Here is a 13236-nt window from a genome sequence, read left to right on the forward strand (position 1 = left end):
AAGCAACTGTCTTGCTCTCGGGGACCTTTACTAAGCCGAGGCCTGGGCACAGAGAAAGCCACTAGCTAGCTTCCACTGCCCAGGACTTGGACTATCCTGTGAAGAAGGGTTCTCAGTGCCAAGGACAGGCAGGTGCCAGGCAAACCGGGGCAGCTGGTCCCCTACCTGAGAGAGCTACCTGAGGAGGGCAGGAGGGCACACATACCTGCTCAGGTTCTTACTCTGCTGGCAGGCTGCCGGCTCTGGGCTGACCTAACTCTATCCTTTCCTAGTTTAATCAGCAGTAGGGCTGAACAGAGTGGGGGCTGGGCAGCCCTGCTGTCCTGCCCAGTCTCCAGGCTCCACCAGGCCTGCAGCTGACTTTGAAGTCCTGGGAGGGGTTCCAGGGCTGCAGCCAGCAGAAAGCACTTGGGGGGTCTGTTTAGAGAGCTGCAAAGCAGGGCTTCTGTGGAGTCAGCTCCCAGCCCGACCCCACCCTGCCACAGAGATGCGGCACAGACCTGGCCTGGCCACCCTCCAATTGTGTGCCAGGCCACGTTGTGGGGTCACGTTCTCTCCCCCACCAAGGAGGAGTTTGGGCAACCTGTGTTCTGACTAACCACCCTTGGGAGCCATAGTGGAAAATCAGTAAAGGCCTTTCCGCTCATCATCTCTCCAGCCTCCGACTGCTTCACATGCAGAACTGACCATCGCTAACGGAAGCTAATCGTGTCCACGGAAACGCAGAGGCACTGGTTAGGAGAGGGCATGGTCATCTCTGCCTGCCGATGTATCCAGTGTGCACCTATCTGCAACTCCAATTCAGAGCGTCTTATTCCCCCACCCCACCACCTAACTCGGCTCTGCTTCTTTGAACCGGCTGCAGTATCTTATTGGTCCCCCTCCTCGTTGGCCAAGAAGTTCAAGAGCATCTTTGATGGAAGTTTATTCAGGGGAAAAGGGGGAAATTGACTAAAAATTTCTTGTAAAGGCCTCACCTATGAAATGTATTCATGCATCAAAGAAAAGGCAGGTGGGACGGGATGTGGCTTCACACACCAGGTTTACAGAGGAGTCTAGTTCCTTCCAGATCACATTCAGAGGGCTTGGGTAGGCAGGGAATGGCCATGGGCAGTGCCCAAGTGAAGACTGGTGTTGTGCAACCACATCAGAGCTTTCCAGGCACCTGCTGCCCCGACTCACTCATCACCTCTTCTCACAGGAGTTACCTGTCACCCTTCGGAGGCATCCCACCAGGTGGCCTGGGAGGCAGGCAGGTAGGTTAGTACTAGTAGTCATTATCCTCACGTTGCCAGAGGAGGAAGCAAGGCCCAGAAGCGTTAATTGACCTGCCCAAGGTCGCACAGCAAGTTAGCGGCAAAGACCAGATTAGAATGCTGAGCCCCTGAGTGGTCAGGTCGGCGTCCTTGTCCCTCTGCCCTGAGCGCGGCGAGCTGCGGGCCACCTCATACTCACAGGCAGAAACCTGCAGGATCCTTCTCTGCACCACCAGACAGCAACAGCTCGGGGCTGGAACAGACAGAGACAAGGCTCGATGCCCAGGAGGGTCACAGGGGGTTTTCAGCCCCACTTCCAGACTCTGACCCTGCCACTTTGTGAAGCTGGCCTGTCCTTTGGGGCCAGTGTGTGGGAGAGCGTATGCTTCCTTTGCTTGGAACTCATTCATTCGTTCATTCACTTGTCTCAGGGGCACCAGGTGCTGGGGACAGAGGAGACTTGGAGAAAGGTCAAGTCCGGGCTCTAGGGGGCTCAGCATGTCATTGTAAGAACAAAGTCCCAGCCACTGAGTCCATTCTAACCCATAGCAACCCAGCAAGACAACAGACTGAAAATCCTTTCAGGAATAGAAAGTCTTGTCTCCCGTCTGTGGAGAGGCTGGTGATTTTGAACTACTGATCTTGTAGTTACAGCCCACCCGGTAGCCCGCTACTCCAGGGCGCCGATGAGAAGACAAAGTACCTTTAATGCAACAAGTACATGGGGTGTGTTTCCAAAAGTTTGTGGAAAAAAAGGAATTTTAAGATTTTCCCACCAACTTTTAAAAACTCCCTCTTATTTGTTGGGTGCCCACTATCTCCCCTAAGTGGTCCCCATAGTGTGGACTTGACTATGAATCTAAAGGTTGCCAGTTTGGACCCACCCAGGAGTGCTGCAGAAGACAGGCCTGGAAATTTGCTTTCACTAAGATCAGAGCACAGAAACAAACCAACACTGTGGTGCAGGTCACCAGGAGTCAAAATGACAAGCACGGTTTAGTGTGCAGACATCAGAGGGCGAACCCCAATGTACGATGGGAACATGGAAGTCAAGGATGGCTCTGTGCAAAGATCACTCACTCACACACCACCGTGGAGTCAATTCTGACTCCGGTGAGAGTCGAGAGAGCCTCATCTTTCTCCTGCAAAGCAGCTGGTGGTTTTGATCCGCCGACCTTGTGGTTAGCAGCCCAACTGGTAACCGCTATGCCACGAGAACACGTTCACGGAAGAGGAGCCATTTTATGAAGCCACTTGGAAGAGACACTGATAAGAAGGGGACGAGTCTGAAAATGCTTGAGCACTTGTTGATAAAGACTTCCGGCTGTTATCAGGACAGGCACCTGCCCTTCAGAAACTCAGCCCCAGGGACCCTGCAGCCCGTGGTGAACTTCCTCGGCTGTGTTCTCTCTCCGCACCTTGGTTGACCACCTCTAGAACGGGAGCTCATCACCCACTGTGGTTCAGAGGGGGCCCTGGTGCAACCCCCCCCCCCCCCCCGTCTTAGGAGGCCCTTTCACACACAAGTCCTTGAGACTCAGATTCTTCACATGGCCCATGGCACTCACTCCCACTCCTCTGTTGCTGTCCAACCCGCAACAGGAAACTGGTTTTATTTATAAAAATCACAACCCTAAACCGACCTCCGTTAGGCTACCCTCCCACATTCCCTCCCTCAACTCTCTCTCCCCTCTGGAGACGCCTCCTCCCCTCTGAAGATTCCTCAGTGACCAGAGAGGAGTATGTGACCACGGGAGTTTGGAGAAGGTCGGGGGGGAGGAGGAGGGTGGCTTTCTAGATGGGCCCGGGGTTGGCGGAAGTGCTCTGTCCCTTCAGACAGGTGAGCAATTCCAGGTATCTTGGAGATTGGGTCTTTGCAGATGTCACTGGGTAAATGAAGAGGGCATCATTCCAGATTACAGTGGGCCCGCACATCCAATTACTACTGTCCTTGGACACATAGAAACGCTCCCCAGGAGCAAAGAGCCATGTGAGGACAGAAGCAGGCAGCAGAGGGGTGCAGCCCAAATCCAAGGACCACGTGGGCCCACCCACAGCTGGCAGTCAGGGAGAGTGGATTTTCCCTACAGGTTACAGAGAACCAGAGCCCCGCAAACACCCAGATGCCGGGTTTCTGAGCCTTCAGACCTGGGAAAGAAATCTTTGCGAGGGGGAATTTGAGTTACCTCGTGTGTGGCATTCGGTTACAGCAGTGCTGTGACATTAGATAGGGGCCAGGAGGTCTGGAGAGGTGAGTGGATCCTCCAAAGGGAAACCCAGTTAGGTCCCTGGCTCCCAAGTCACTCTTTTGTTCGTGACACCCTGACTGCTTGCCATGTGTCCGCCTGGGCTCTGGACGAAAGACAGGCTTCCTCCCTGGGTGTCTGGGAAGAAGCTCCCTTCTCTCAAGCCGGAAGTCTTTGGAGAAACATTTCCCATCATTGAAGGGATTCGGAGGAAAACTGGCACAGCTTCCAAAGCTTTGCAGCCCCACCCCTTGGTCCTTTAATTGTCCTTGGAGTCAGGCCAGTTCTCAGGGCTGCCCACCTCTCAAAAGAGGGGAGGAGCTCAAAGCAGAATTTCTCTGCCCCGGCCTGGCTTTCCAGCCCCCCTGTGCCAGCTGGCCTCTCAATATTTCTGCCCAAACCCATTTCGTTGCCAAGGCGCGGGCTTGGTGCCAAGGGCTTCCCCACCACAGTTTCAAGTCGTGAGAGTTCAGGGTTGAGTGCAGCAGGGAGCAAGCCTCCAGTTTAGGGTTTTATAGCATCCTGTCTGAGCTGGCTTCGCAACAGCGTTCCCATGGCCTTTAAAAGCCTATAATCACCTCTGGTGCATTACATCAGATTCCTGTAGGCCTTACAAGATCGGGTTACGGCCGTTGCATTTGAGTGTGGAGTGAGTTTCTCATTCACATCTCACCTGGGTTTAGCTGCCCAGGTGAGGACTGTGAGTACAGTCATTCATTCTCTGGAGACAGTAACACCTTTGGGGAAACGGGTTGGCCATTTGGGCTGCAGATTGAGAGCTCTCGGGGAGCCCAGTGGCCCGGGCTCACTCACCTCACACGGATTACATCAGAGCGACTTGGGGGGAGCATAGCTTCCACATGAGGAAGAACTCCAAGCTCCTCCAGCTCACTGCCATGAGGCCCATCCGACTCGCAGTGATGGACAAATGGCCTATCCAGATGGTCCTTGGGGGTGAGCTAAACACTGGTAATCTGCCCTTCTCTCAATCAGTTATTTTTTAGACCTCCCCTGGCTACGAGGTGGCACAGTGGCTTAAGCATTGGGCTGCAAACCCCAAGAGTGGTGGGTCTGAAGGCACCCGCTTCTTCTGCAGGAGAGAGATGAGACCATCGCAGGCATCCACTCCCGTGAGGACTGACGGCCGTGGACCCCTGTCATACAGAGTAGCTCAGAGTCTGAGGGGACTCAAGGGAAGTGGGTGTGGAGCTTTTGGGGGTTCCTGCTCACAGACCTCAGGATTCTCATGCAAGCAACCGAATAGTTCTTCTGGTTTGATTCTTCACAGCCCATCTCCTGGGACACAAAGGGGTCACACTTGAGATGCAAAGGAACCCATGAAAAGAATTCCGACCCCGTTATGTCCTCGGATCCAAATTAAAAGTGAGTGTCTCAACAGTGCCGATTTGGATCCAAACATGAGGCAACGTCAGGAAGCTTCTGAGTGGCCCTTCCAAGTACAGTCCCGGAGACGAGGGCAGTCCCATTTGGCTCCGGACACTCTCCCCAGCTGGAAGGAGCGGAGCGGTAGCAAACAGCATTCTGACCACATGGTGTGAACTCAGCCAATGGCTCATGACCAGCCGGCTCAGCCTGCCCCATCCAAGTCATAAATATGTAAACACCCAAGGGTGGAGTATTTTCAAGACCCCAACCTAAAAACCCTGTAGGATCTGACACAGTCTGTTTTATAAGGATAACACTACAGAGAGTCTCACGTGAAATGTGGTGATTTTGTTTTTAATGACAACTCTCATAAAAACTCCTTTTCGCTGGGCGCATCTGGACCCCCCTCCTCACCAAGCCCCTGTGTCTGCTTGAGCCTGGCCTGTGGAGAGGCTAGCAGAATGGCCTGGGGGAGATGTGGAAGAAAGGCTGTAACTGCTGCTGGAGACACGGGTGACAGGCCAACAGATGTCTGCTCCAGACGCCTCTTTACGCCCTAAGGAACACTGGGAGCTCAGCCCAAACCTGGGGAGGATAAAGTACCTTCGGGGCACATTTCGTAACAAGCAGCGGCCAACACAGATGGATCGTTTCTACTGCATCACCTGCTTTGTGAAAGTCACAAATCAGAACAGACCTTGGGAGGAAGCTGGAGGTGAGGAGGAGTCCTTCTACCTACCTGGTCGGAAGGGAGCCGGAAGATGGAAAAAATCTACATGCACAGAATGAGGTATCTAATGGATCCAAGTGTTCCAAATAAGAATTATCTCCTTAACAGTTTGAACCTGTTTTGAAAGCCCAGCTAAACCTCGCTTTCTCCCCTTAAAGTCATTATACCTAGCCACTGCATTGATTCTTCAGGTACCGTCAAAGCCAACAAATGCTGTTCGTTTCCCTTAGCCGAGCGGGAGGACTCTCTCGGTGTCCGCAGCGTTTCACCTGTTAACTGGAGAACTTAGATTGGCTGAGCATGCAGAACTTTAGAGACCAACTCTTCAGTCCAAGGAGTGGTGGAAGCATCGCTCACCTGCTTCTCAGAGAGAACTTTCACATCCCCAGGGGGGACATCTCCAAAATCCACAGCTGAACAAAAACACGAGTCACACAAACGCCAGTCGGGGACAAGACAGTGATGTGAGATGGAGATTGCCCTCCGTGCCAAAGTCCGTGGGGCTCCAGTCAGTTCTCGGTCATCTAAACCAGAGGTCAGCAAACTTTTGAGACCAAAGAGCTGAACCTGGTCCCGCACCACCATTTAAAGAGTATTCAAGAGCCACGAATACCTTTTTACATACGTGAAATCCCGCTGTCTGAAGAATATCCTTTAAAAACTTTCCATCGTACTTCAGAGCCACGTGTGTGTACCGAAAGAGCCACGGACATCCCCTGGCTCTAGAACCTTCTCAAGCCTATCCACTCCTCCCTGTGCCTGATTTATGGCAAAATGCTGAGGCAGGTAAGCATTACCAAACACAGACACTCCACATGGGAAATTACCCGGCTTCCTTCACAGCTGGCACCAAGCTAGGTCTTAGATCCTTTGTGAGGGTGGGACACTTTGAAACTCCCCAGAGAACACTATCCACCAAGCATCCCTTTTCCAGTTACGGGTCAAGCCAAAAAGCTATTAAAACAAAAGCCTTCTGATAACCACTGGGCACTTGGAACGCAGATCCCAAAGGCTCTCTTCGGCCTAGGCTCATAAAGATTAATATCCTGATTGTAGCAAGTAGCCAGTGATCCGGACCTTTAACCTCTGAGCTACACGCCCTCAACTTCCCACTCCAGGGCAGAGCTGGACGGGACCCAGAGGCCAATACTTCCGGTCAGGGAAAGCTTGAGGCCTGAATTCCCCAAGAGGGACCGTCCCAAAGGGCAGAAGGACCAGGGTTGGGGAGGGAGAAGCAGGCTGCCGTCCGAGGCTTTAAGAGTCAGAGAGAAAACAGAGGGGCACATCCAGTCAAACTGACTGTGATCCCAGTAGGGCTGGGGCCGACAGCAGAAATGTGTGAGACAACACGGAGAGTTCCCAGAAAGAAACGGAAGGTTGCCAACCCCTTTAACCCTGTCCCCTGGCTGGCTCTCCTGCTCTTGGCCTTAGAGGCGAACGCTGTCGAGCTTTTCTGTTTGGGAGCCCGTCAGCAATCTGCCGATGCAGACAAAACAGGCAGTGATTCAGTCACCACGCAACTAGTTTGGGGGCTAGAGCCGGCCTCGCGCGCTGGGTCAGGCAGGAGAAAGCATCCGGAAGCAGAGCCCCTGGGAAGCGAAGCCTTTGCTGATAGGATGCCCGCACAGAGAGCGAGGGTCTAGCACGCGCCCGCGTCACTAGCTAGGGGCGCTACTGAGCAGCTGCTAGAACATCACCAGCGGGGATGATCAGGGTGGACAACACTGCCTATGTCAGGCCCTTTGCTGACTTCAGGGCATTCTCCCCACTGCTGTCTCTCCCTTCCATTCCCGCCTCACCGCCCCCCACCCTACCCCCGCTGCCCAATCCCACGCTTCCCATCCACCCACCCAGTCCGCAAACGCCCTCTTTTCAGCAAAAGTTTCTTTTAGACGCTAGGGACTATTTTCACCCAAAGTAACCTTTCACCAAATTGGAGGAATGAAAATGAACCGTGCCTCCAGCAGGACCCAGGCGACACCCCGCCCCAGTCCCGCAATCACAGGCTTATTTGTTTTTGTTTGTTTAAACGGTCTCCTCCAGGAAAGAGGATATTTGAGCGCCCAAGACAGAGTTTTGGCAGTTGGTTAAATGGTCCAAGGAGCACGGACATGCTGAACACTTAAGATGGGTTCAGATGCCTGGAAGCGGACACAATTTCAGTGTTTCCCGCAGACGTGTTGGGGTGGAAGCTTGTGTGTGTGTGTGTGGAGGGGGGGTGCTGCCAATATCTGTATCTAGATAGTATTCCCGGGGCAGATGCGGCAGAGACAAGCCCAGCGAAAGAAAACACAGACTTTCTCAAAGGGGAGTGGGGCGCCCGCAGCGTCCCCTTTAAGGGACAGATCTGCACTGCCAGACTTCAGCCCAAGAGCCTGAGCACGGGCTCAACTGGGCACCGGGCACCCCCAGGCTGGTCAGCTCCGCCACCAGGGTTTGGCCACTAGCCCGGAGCTGGTCAAACCCTAAACCATCAGCGCCTGCAACGCCGGCCGCGGCGCTCCACCTGCCGGCACCGGGGCGCCCCGCTCTGCTGGGGGCTGCAGGGAAGGGCGCTCCGCTGCCGGACGGTCAGCGTGGCTAAGCCAAGCCTCCAAGGACCTGCACGCCTACCGCCAGACCTGTCCCCGCAGGGCTCTAGCCTGAGGTCCACAGGAAGCCCCCGAGCCCCCGGCTAACGCCCGGGCGAGAACTCCCAAGGGCTCACACTTTACCCCAGCGCCACGGCCCAGCTCCCACAGTGGAGCTTTTTCGGCCCGGAGGTGGGGGTGGGGGCGCCAGGTGCCCCTCTCACCTCCAGCAGGTGAGCCGCCCCGCCCGCGGCGCCCAGATGGTCCCTAAAACACAGCGCCCCACCGACCTGGCCTTCGGTCATCCCTCTTCCCACTGGCTGGGCAGGGGCAGCCGGCTCCGTCCCCCCACATCCCGCAGTGCCACCCTCCCGGGGCCCCGGGCCTGGCGGCGCCTCACCTTTGTAGCGCTCCATCGGGCCGCGGCGAGCGCTGCTCCTCTCGGGGCTCGGCTGCGCTCCCGCCGGGCTCCGCGCCCAGTCTGCCGCGCTGGCCCCTCCCCGTGAGGTCACGCTCGCGGCCGGACCTCCCGCTGCGGCCGCCCGGCCCCCCAGCGCCGCGCCGCGCCGGGGCCTCGGACCCCGGCCCCGCCCCGCCAGGAACGCCGCGCCCGGCCAGGCGGCGCTGCCCTGCGCGCCCTGGCCCGCGACGCCCGCCGGCCCCCACGGTCCGGCCCGGGTCCACAAGGCGGCGGGGAGCGAGCCGGAGACCTCCCCAGGCGCGGGGCGGCTTGCACGGAGAGGAGGGCCCGGGTGGACCTCTCGGAGCTCGTGGTCCGCTGCGAGAGCTGCGGGCCCACCGCACGGGCTGGAGACCGCTCCCGCCTCCTGCACCTGGGCCAGCTGCTGTCAATCTCAAGTTTGAACGTGGGTGGCAATTTCAACCGGCCCTCCACCTGCGCCCTGCTTATTCCGCACGCGGCGCCCGGACTCCCCTGGAGGGCTGAAATGCCTGCCACCTGCCCCTCCACGGGGGGCCCAGGGTTCTTCATGGACCCCCTTCCCCGTACGGACACACGGGCCTGTGCTTAAACTGGGGTTTTTACTCGAAAAGCTCAAACCTGGCTTAAATGGGGTTCCTCATTTCTTCAAGTCTCTCCAACTTCCTTGAAGGAACTTTTCGGGGAAGGAGGGGGGAGGGGCGGCGGCTTGTTTTCTAAAGGACTTCAGAACGCTTCCTTGGGGCAGATTTACCTCTAGTGCCCTCCCCATTTCCCCGCAGGCTTAGAAGTCATTTTTTTTTTTTAAGTAGTAAGTAAGAACAGTTAACTAGGACAGAGGCGCCCGGGCCCTGGTCCCGCCCCGCCGGCCTCTGGGGTGCGGGGAGGGGGGGGGCGGGTGGGTGTAAGACTGGCAAGCGGTGCCTTTGTTTCCGCACTAGCTTGGTGCTTAGGGTCTGACAGGGGTTCAACAAAGCCACCTGCTAGTAAAGAGCAGAGCAGACCCTAGAAAGAGGTCTATCTCCTTCTCCAAAAGCACCGGCGCAGGAGAGCCGGGTTGCACAGGTGAACAACACGGAACCAGCACATAGCTAGGGGTGTGCCAGGAAGGCAAAGCATGAAGGATTCTGGGAAACCCAGAGGAGAGGCACTGAACTAGTTTGGAAAAAAACTTGCAAGTCTGCTCAGAAATGATGGTGGCGAGACCCTGCAAAGCGTCCACTTTAGAAACCTAGAGGGGCAGCTCTATCCTGTTCTATAGGGTCACTGTGAGTCAGCATGGACTCCTCAGCAAGCGAGAGCTGAATTCGATTTCAAAGGAGGAGGAGCCAGAAGAGGTCGAGTCGGTGGGCGCAAATGCAGGGCTATGTATCAGTTCAGTGTTGATGGAGAGGCTGGAGATGGGTCAGGCGCCCATTCAGTGGGGTGGGTACACTGGGAAGCAGAGGAGAGGGTGTACCGCAGGAGGCCTTTGGCCCAGCTAGGTGAGAGGTCAACTGGGCAGGAGTAACTGGGACACATGAGGCCAGGACCGTGACAGAACTATTCAGGAAGTTCCTTGACAAGGGTCACTGGCTGAGCCTAGGGCATGAAGAAGAGACGGGATGGGGATGACCTCGCAGTTTCTTACAAGTTGGGTGACTGGGAGGACAGTGCCACCGTCCCTGCAGGCAATCCATCCTTGGTATTTCCTGAAGCCCTGCTAGGGAGAAAGTGTTATGTGCAGGAGCAGGTAAACAGGGTCCCACCTGCACGGGGCTCCTGGAGGTGCGTGGGGACAAACAAGAAGGAAAGGACAACCACCTTGAGGCAGAGACAGGGAAGTGGGCAAAGGCGGGGGAGTTGGGGAGAGACAGTAGGAGTACAGCCCAGCTCTTTTTGGTCAGCAGCCTTTCCCTGTCATTCCACAATCACAACCACGCCCCCTGGAGGCAGGGCCTGTGAGGGTTCAAGGAGCAGAAACTGGATCTACCAACTTGGGGAAGAAAAAGTGTAGGTTGTCCTTGTGGCAAGAATCGCACGGGCCGGGTTGAGCTGGAGATTGAAGATTCAAACCCAACCATCGTGGAGGAAAGAGCTAGTGACCCGCTTCCACCAAGAGTCCCAAAACCACTGCCATCACGTCAGTCCGCTGGCAGGTTTGAACCACTGACCTTGCCCTTAGCAGCCCAACACTTACCCTATGGGGACACCAGGGCTCCGTGCCAAGAAAAGGCTACTGGGCACAATTCTAGTCTGTAACACACGGAGTCTCCATGAGCCAGAATCAAAGGGTTGGGTGCTTGGGGAACCCAAGGACCAAAAGTAGCCTTCATGCATGCCAGACTGGAAAATAGATGGGTGGAAGGACACACATTGTGTGCTTTCGACCTTCTCTTCCTGCCTCCTTCCCACTCTTCATCTTGCAGATGTCCCAGCACTGCCCCCGCCCCCCATTCTCTGCTATGACCCCCCTGTGTCTGGAGACAACTCCCAGGGGGCTGTCCAGTCTCACAAAGGATCCAAGTGTTCTGTTCCCTGTTTTAGAACAAGCTTCAGGTCTCTGCTCACGGATCACTCTGGACTATCCCAGCCCTGCTGTCCAGCTCAACCAGCCAGGTGAGAAGGCACAGGGGCTTCACTCTGCAGGGGTGCCTCTCCAGAGAAGTGACATGCCCAGAGTGAAGACATCTCTCTCAGGAGGACTCAAAGACCAGGGTTTCTGACTCCAAATACCACGCTTGATCAGCTCAGCCTTTCCCACGCCTCCGTCTGGGCACCGCTTTCCCCAGCAAAGCCTCAGGTAGCTGGCTCAAAGCTCTTTCAAGAACCGCAGTCACTCCCTGCAGGCCGGGGCAGGGCTCCATCTCTGTGCTGCCTGCTCCCTCTCCCCTCTGGCTCCAACCCTTTGAATGACCTCTTTCCTAAAGCCTCTCCAGCTTATCGTCGGAGCCTTGGCAGATCCCAGCGTCTCAGGGCAAACACAAATCTATCACCCGAGTATGAAGAGTGAATTTGAAATGAGACTGCGCTGTCCTTGCTAAGACTGCAGCCCCAGCTGCCTGCGCTACTCTGAAGCACTATAGGGACCTTAGGCTTCACCCAGCTCGGCCCCACAATTGGTTCAGGGTCTCCCAGAGCTGCCTGCTTGAAACCCTGGTCTTTCATTGCCTTGCAACTTCCCCAGCAAGGTGGGGATTCAAATCCACCAGGTCTCCGGCCGTGGGGATGGCATGTTCAGCTTCCCGGTTCTTTCTCTACTCTGAGTGCTCTCCATTGAGCCGACCCCAGATCCTGAGGGTCAGAAATGCTGCTGCAGGACCCTCTGGAAATCACACTCAGCAACCCCCGCAGGCAAGCCAATGGGGAGCCGGGTTAGTGGGTGTTTCCCAGGGAGCACCTCTAAGGAGGAGGGCTCTGGTGTCCCTTGGGATGCCTAGGTGATGGAGGGAGGCGGGCACCGGAAGGGCCTGTTTTCTACAGATAATTAAAGCAACTCTCAGCAGCCGAGGCAATGTGAACGGGATGCCAGGAGAAGGCAGTTTCTTAGCAAACGGCGCCTGGTAATCATCGGACAATCCCAGCTGCTGCTGTGAGCCGCTGTCGAGTTACTACCACGAATAGTGACCCACACACAGCACCAGCCATGCCAACGCATTTCCTGAGGTTGCCCATCTTGTACAGCAACCAGCTGTGTGTGTCGGCGGAGGCTTGTGTGGGGGTATGATGCTGAATGGAGTCTAGTAGAGCTACCAGACTAAGAAAGACTAGGAAGAAAGACCTGGTAATCTTCCTCCAAAGAGTCATCCTAGGAAAAAAATCCTTATAGATCACACCAGTTCCATCGTTGAGACCTACCGGGGGACAGCATGGGACCAGGTAGAATGCCATTTCATTGTACATACAGTCGCCATGCCCTGGGGTTAGCACTGTAGTCGTTAACAAGGACAGCACTCATCCCACTTTCAAAGTCACTTCCTCAGAGAAGCCCCCCTCATTCCCACCTCTCCCCCTGCCACAGACCCATCCTCCACCCCTACTGAGAGTTAGTCCCACCTTTGGATCTCCCTCACACAAAAGACCTCTTATGTCATCTTATGTGAACTCTCTGCCCCCACTGTTTTATCTAGCACAAAGTAGGTGCTCAGTAGCACCTGTTGGATGAATAAATGGATGTTCCATTCCTGGCCCCTCTTGGGGTTTTGTGCAGAGGAAAACCCACATCAGTGGCTTTGCTGGTTCCAAATACTCAACCTAGAGAGAACGGAGAGGGAGGAAGCAGGAGGAAGGACTTCATGGAGAAGGCGGCGTTTGAACCTAGCCGTCGAAAGGGTGAATTAAGCCCCTGTGATGGTGTAGCCTGGTCCGGTGCCTGTGGCGTGCACACAAAACTCTTGCCTCACCCAGAGAGGGAGGTGCTGGTGACAAGGACCCCTTGGCCTTGGAGGGAGACTTCTTCCTCCCCTGGGTGTTCCAATCAGGGCCTTAAACTGACCCCATTGAGAAGTCACTGCCTTTCACCTCCCAGGGACAGAATCAGAATCTACTTCTTAACAAGATTTCCAGGTGACTGATTTTCTATTGTTGCTGTTCCAGGTACTTTAAAGTCTGTTGCAATATAACACTGCCC

At 55.6% G+C, this 13236-nt stretch overlaps 1 protein-coding gene across 1 annotated transcript in view; it reads right to left on the minus strand.

Moving 5' to 3' along the window:
- AFAP1L2 (actin filament associated protein 1 like 2) overlaps window positions 1-8655 on the minus strand; it is a 106581-nt gene extending 97926 nt beyond the window's left edge. The window contains exon 1 of the mRNA XM_075533400.1: window positions 8589-8655. Coding sequence (XP_075389515.1) covers window positions 8589-8604 — 16 coding nt within the window. The 5' untranslated portion in view covers window positions 8605-8655. The remainder of the gene's footprint in view (window positions 1-8588) is intronic.
- Between the last annotated feature and the right edge of the window lie 4581 nt (window positions 8656-13236).

This window comes from Tenrec ecaudatus, chromosome 16, assembly GCF_050624435.1.
Source record: "Tenrec ecaudatus isolate mTenEca1 chromosome 16, mTenEca1.hap1, whole genome shotgun sequence".
NCBI lineage: Eukaryota > Metazoa > Chordata > Mammalia > Afrosoricida > Tenrecidae > Tenrec > Tenrec ecaudatus.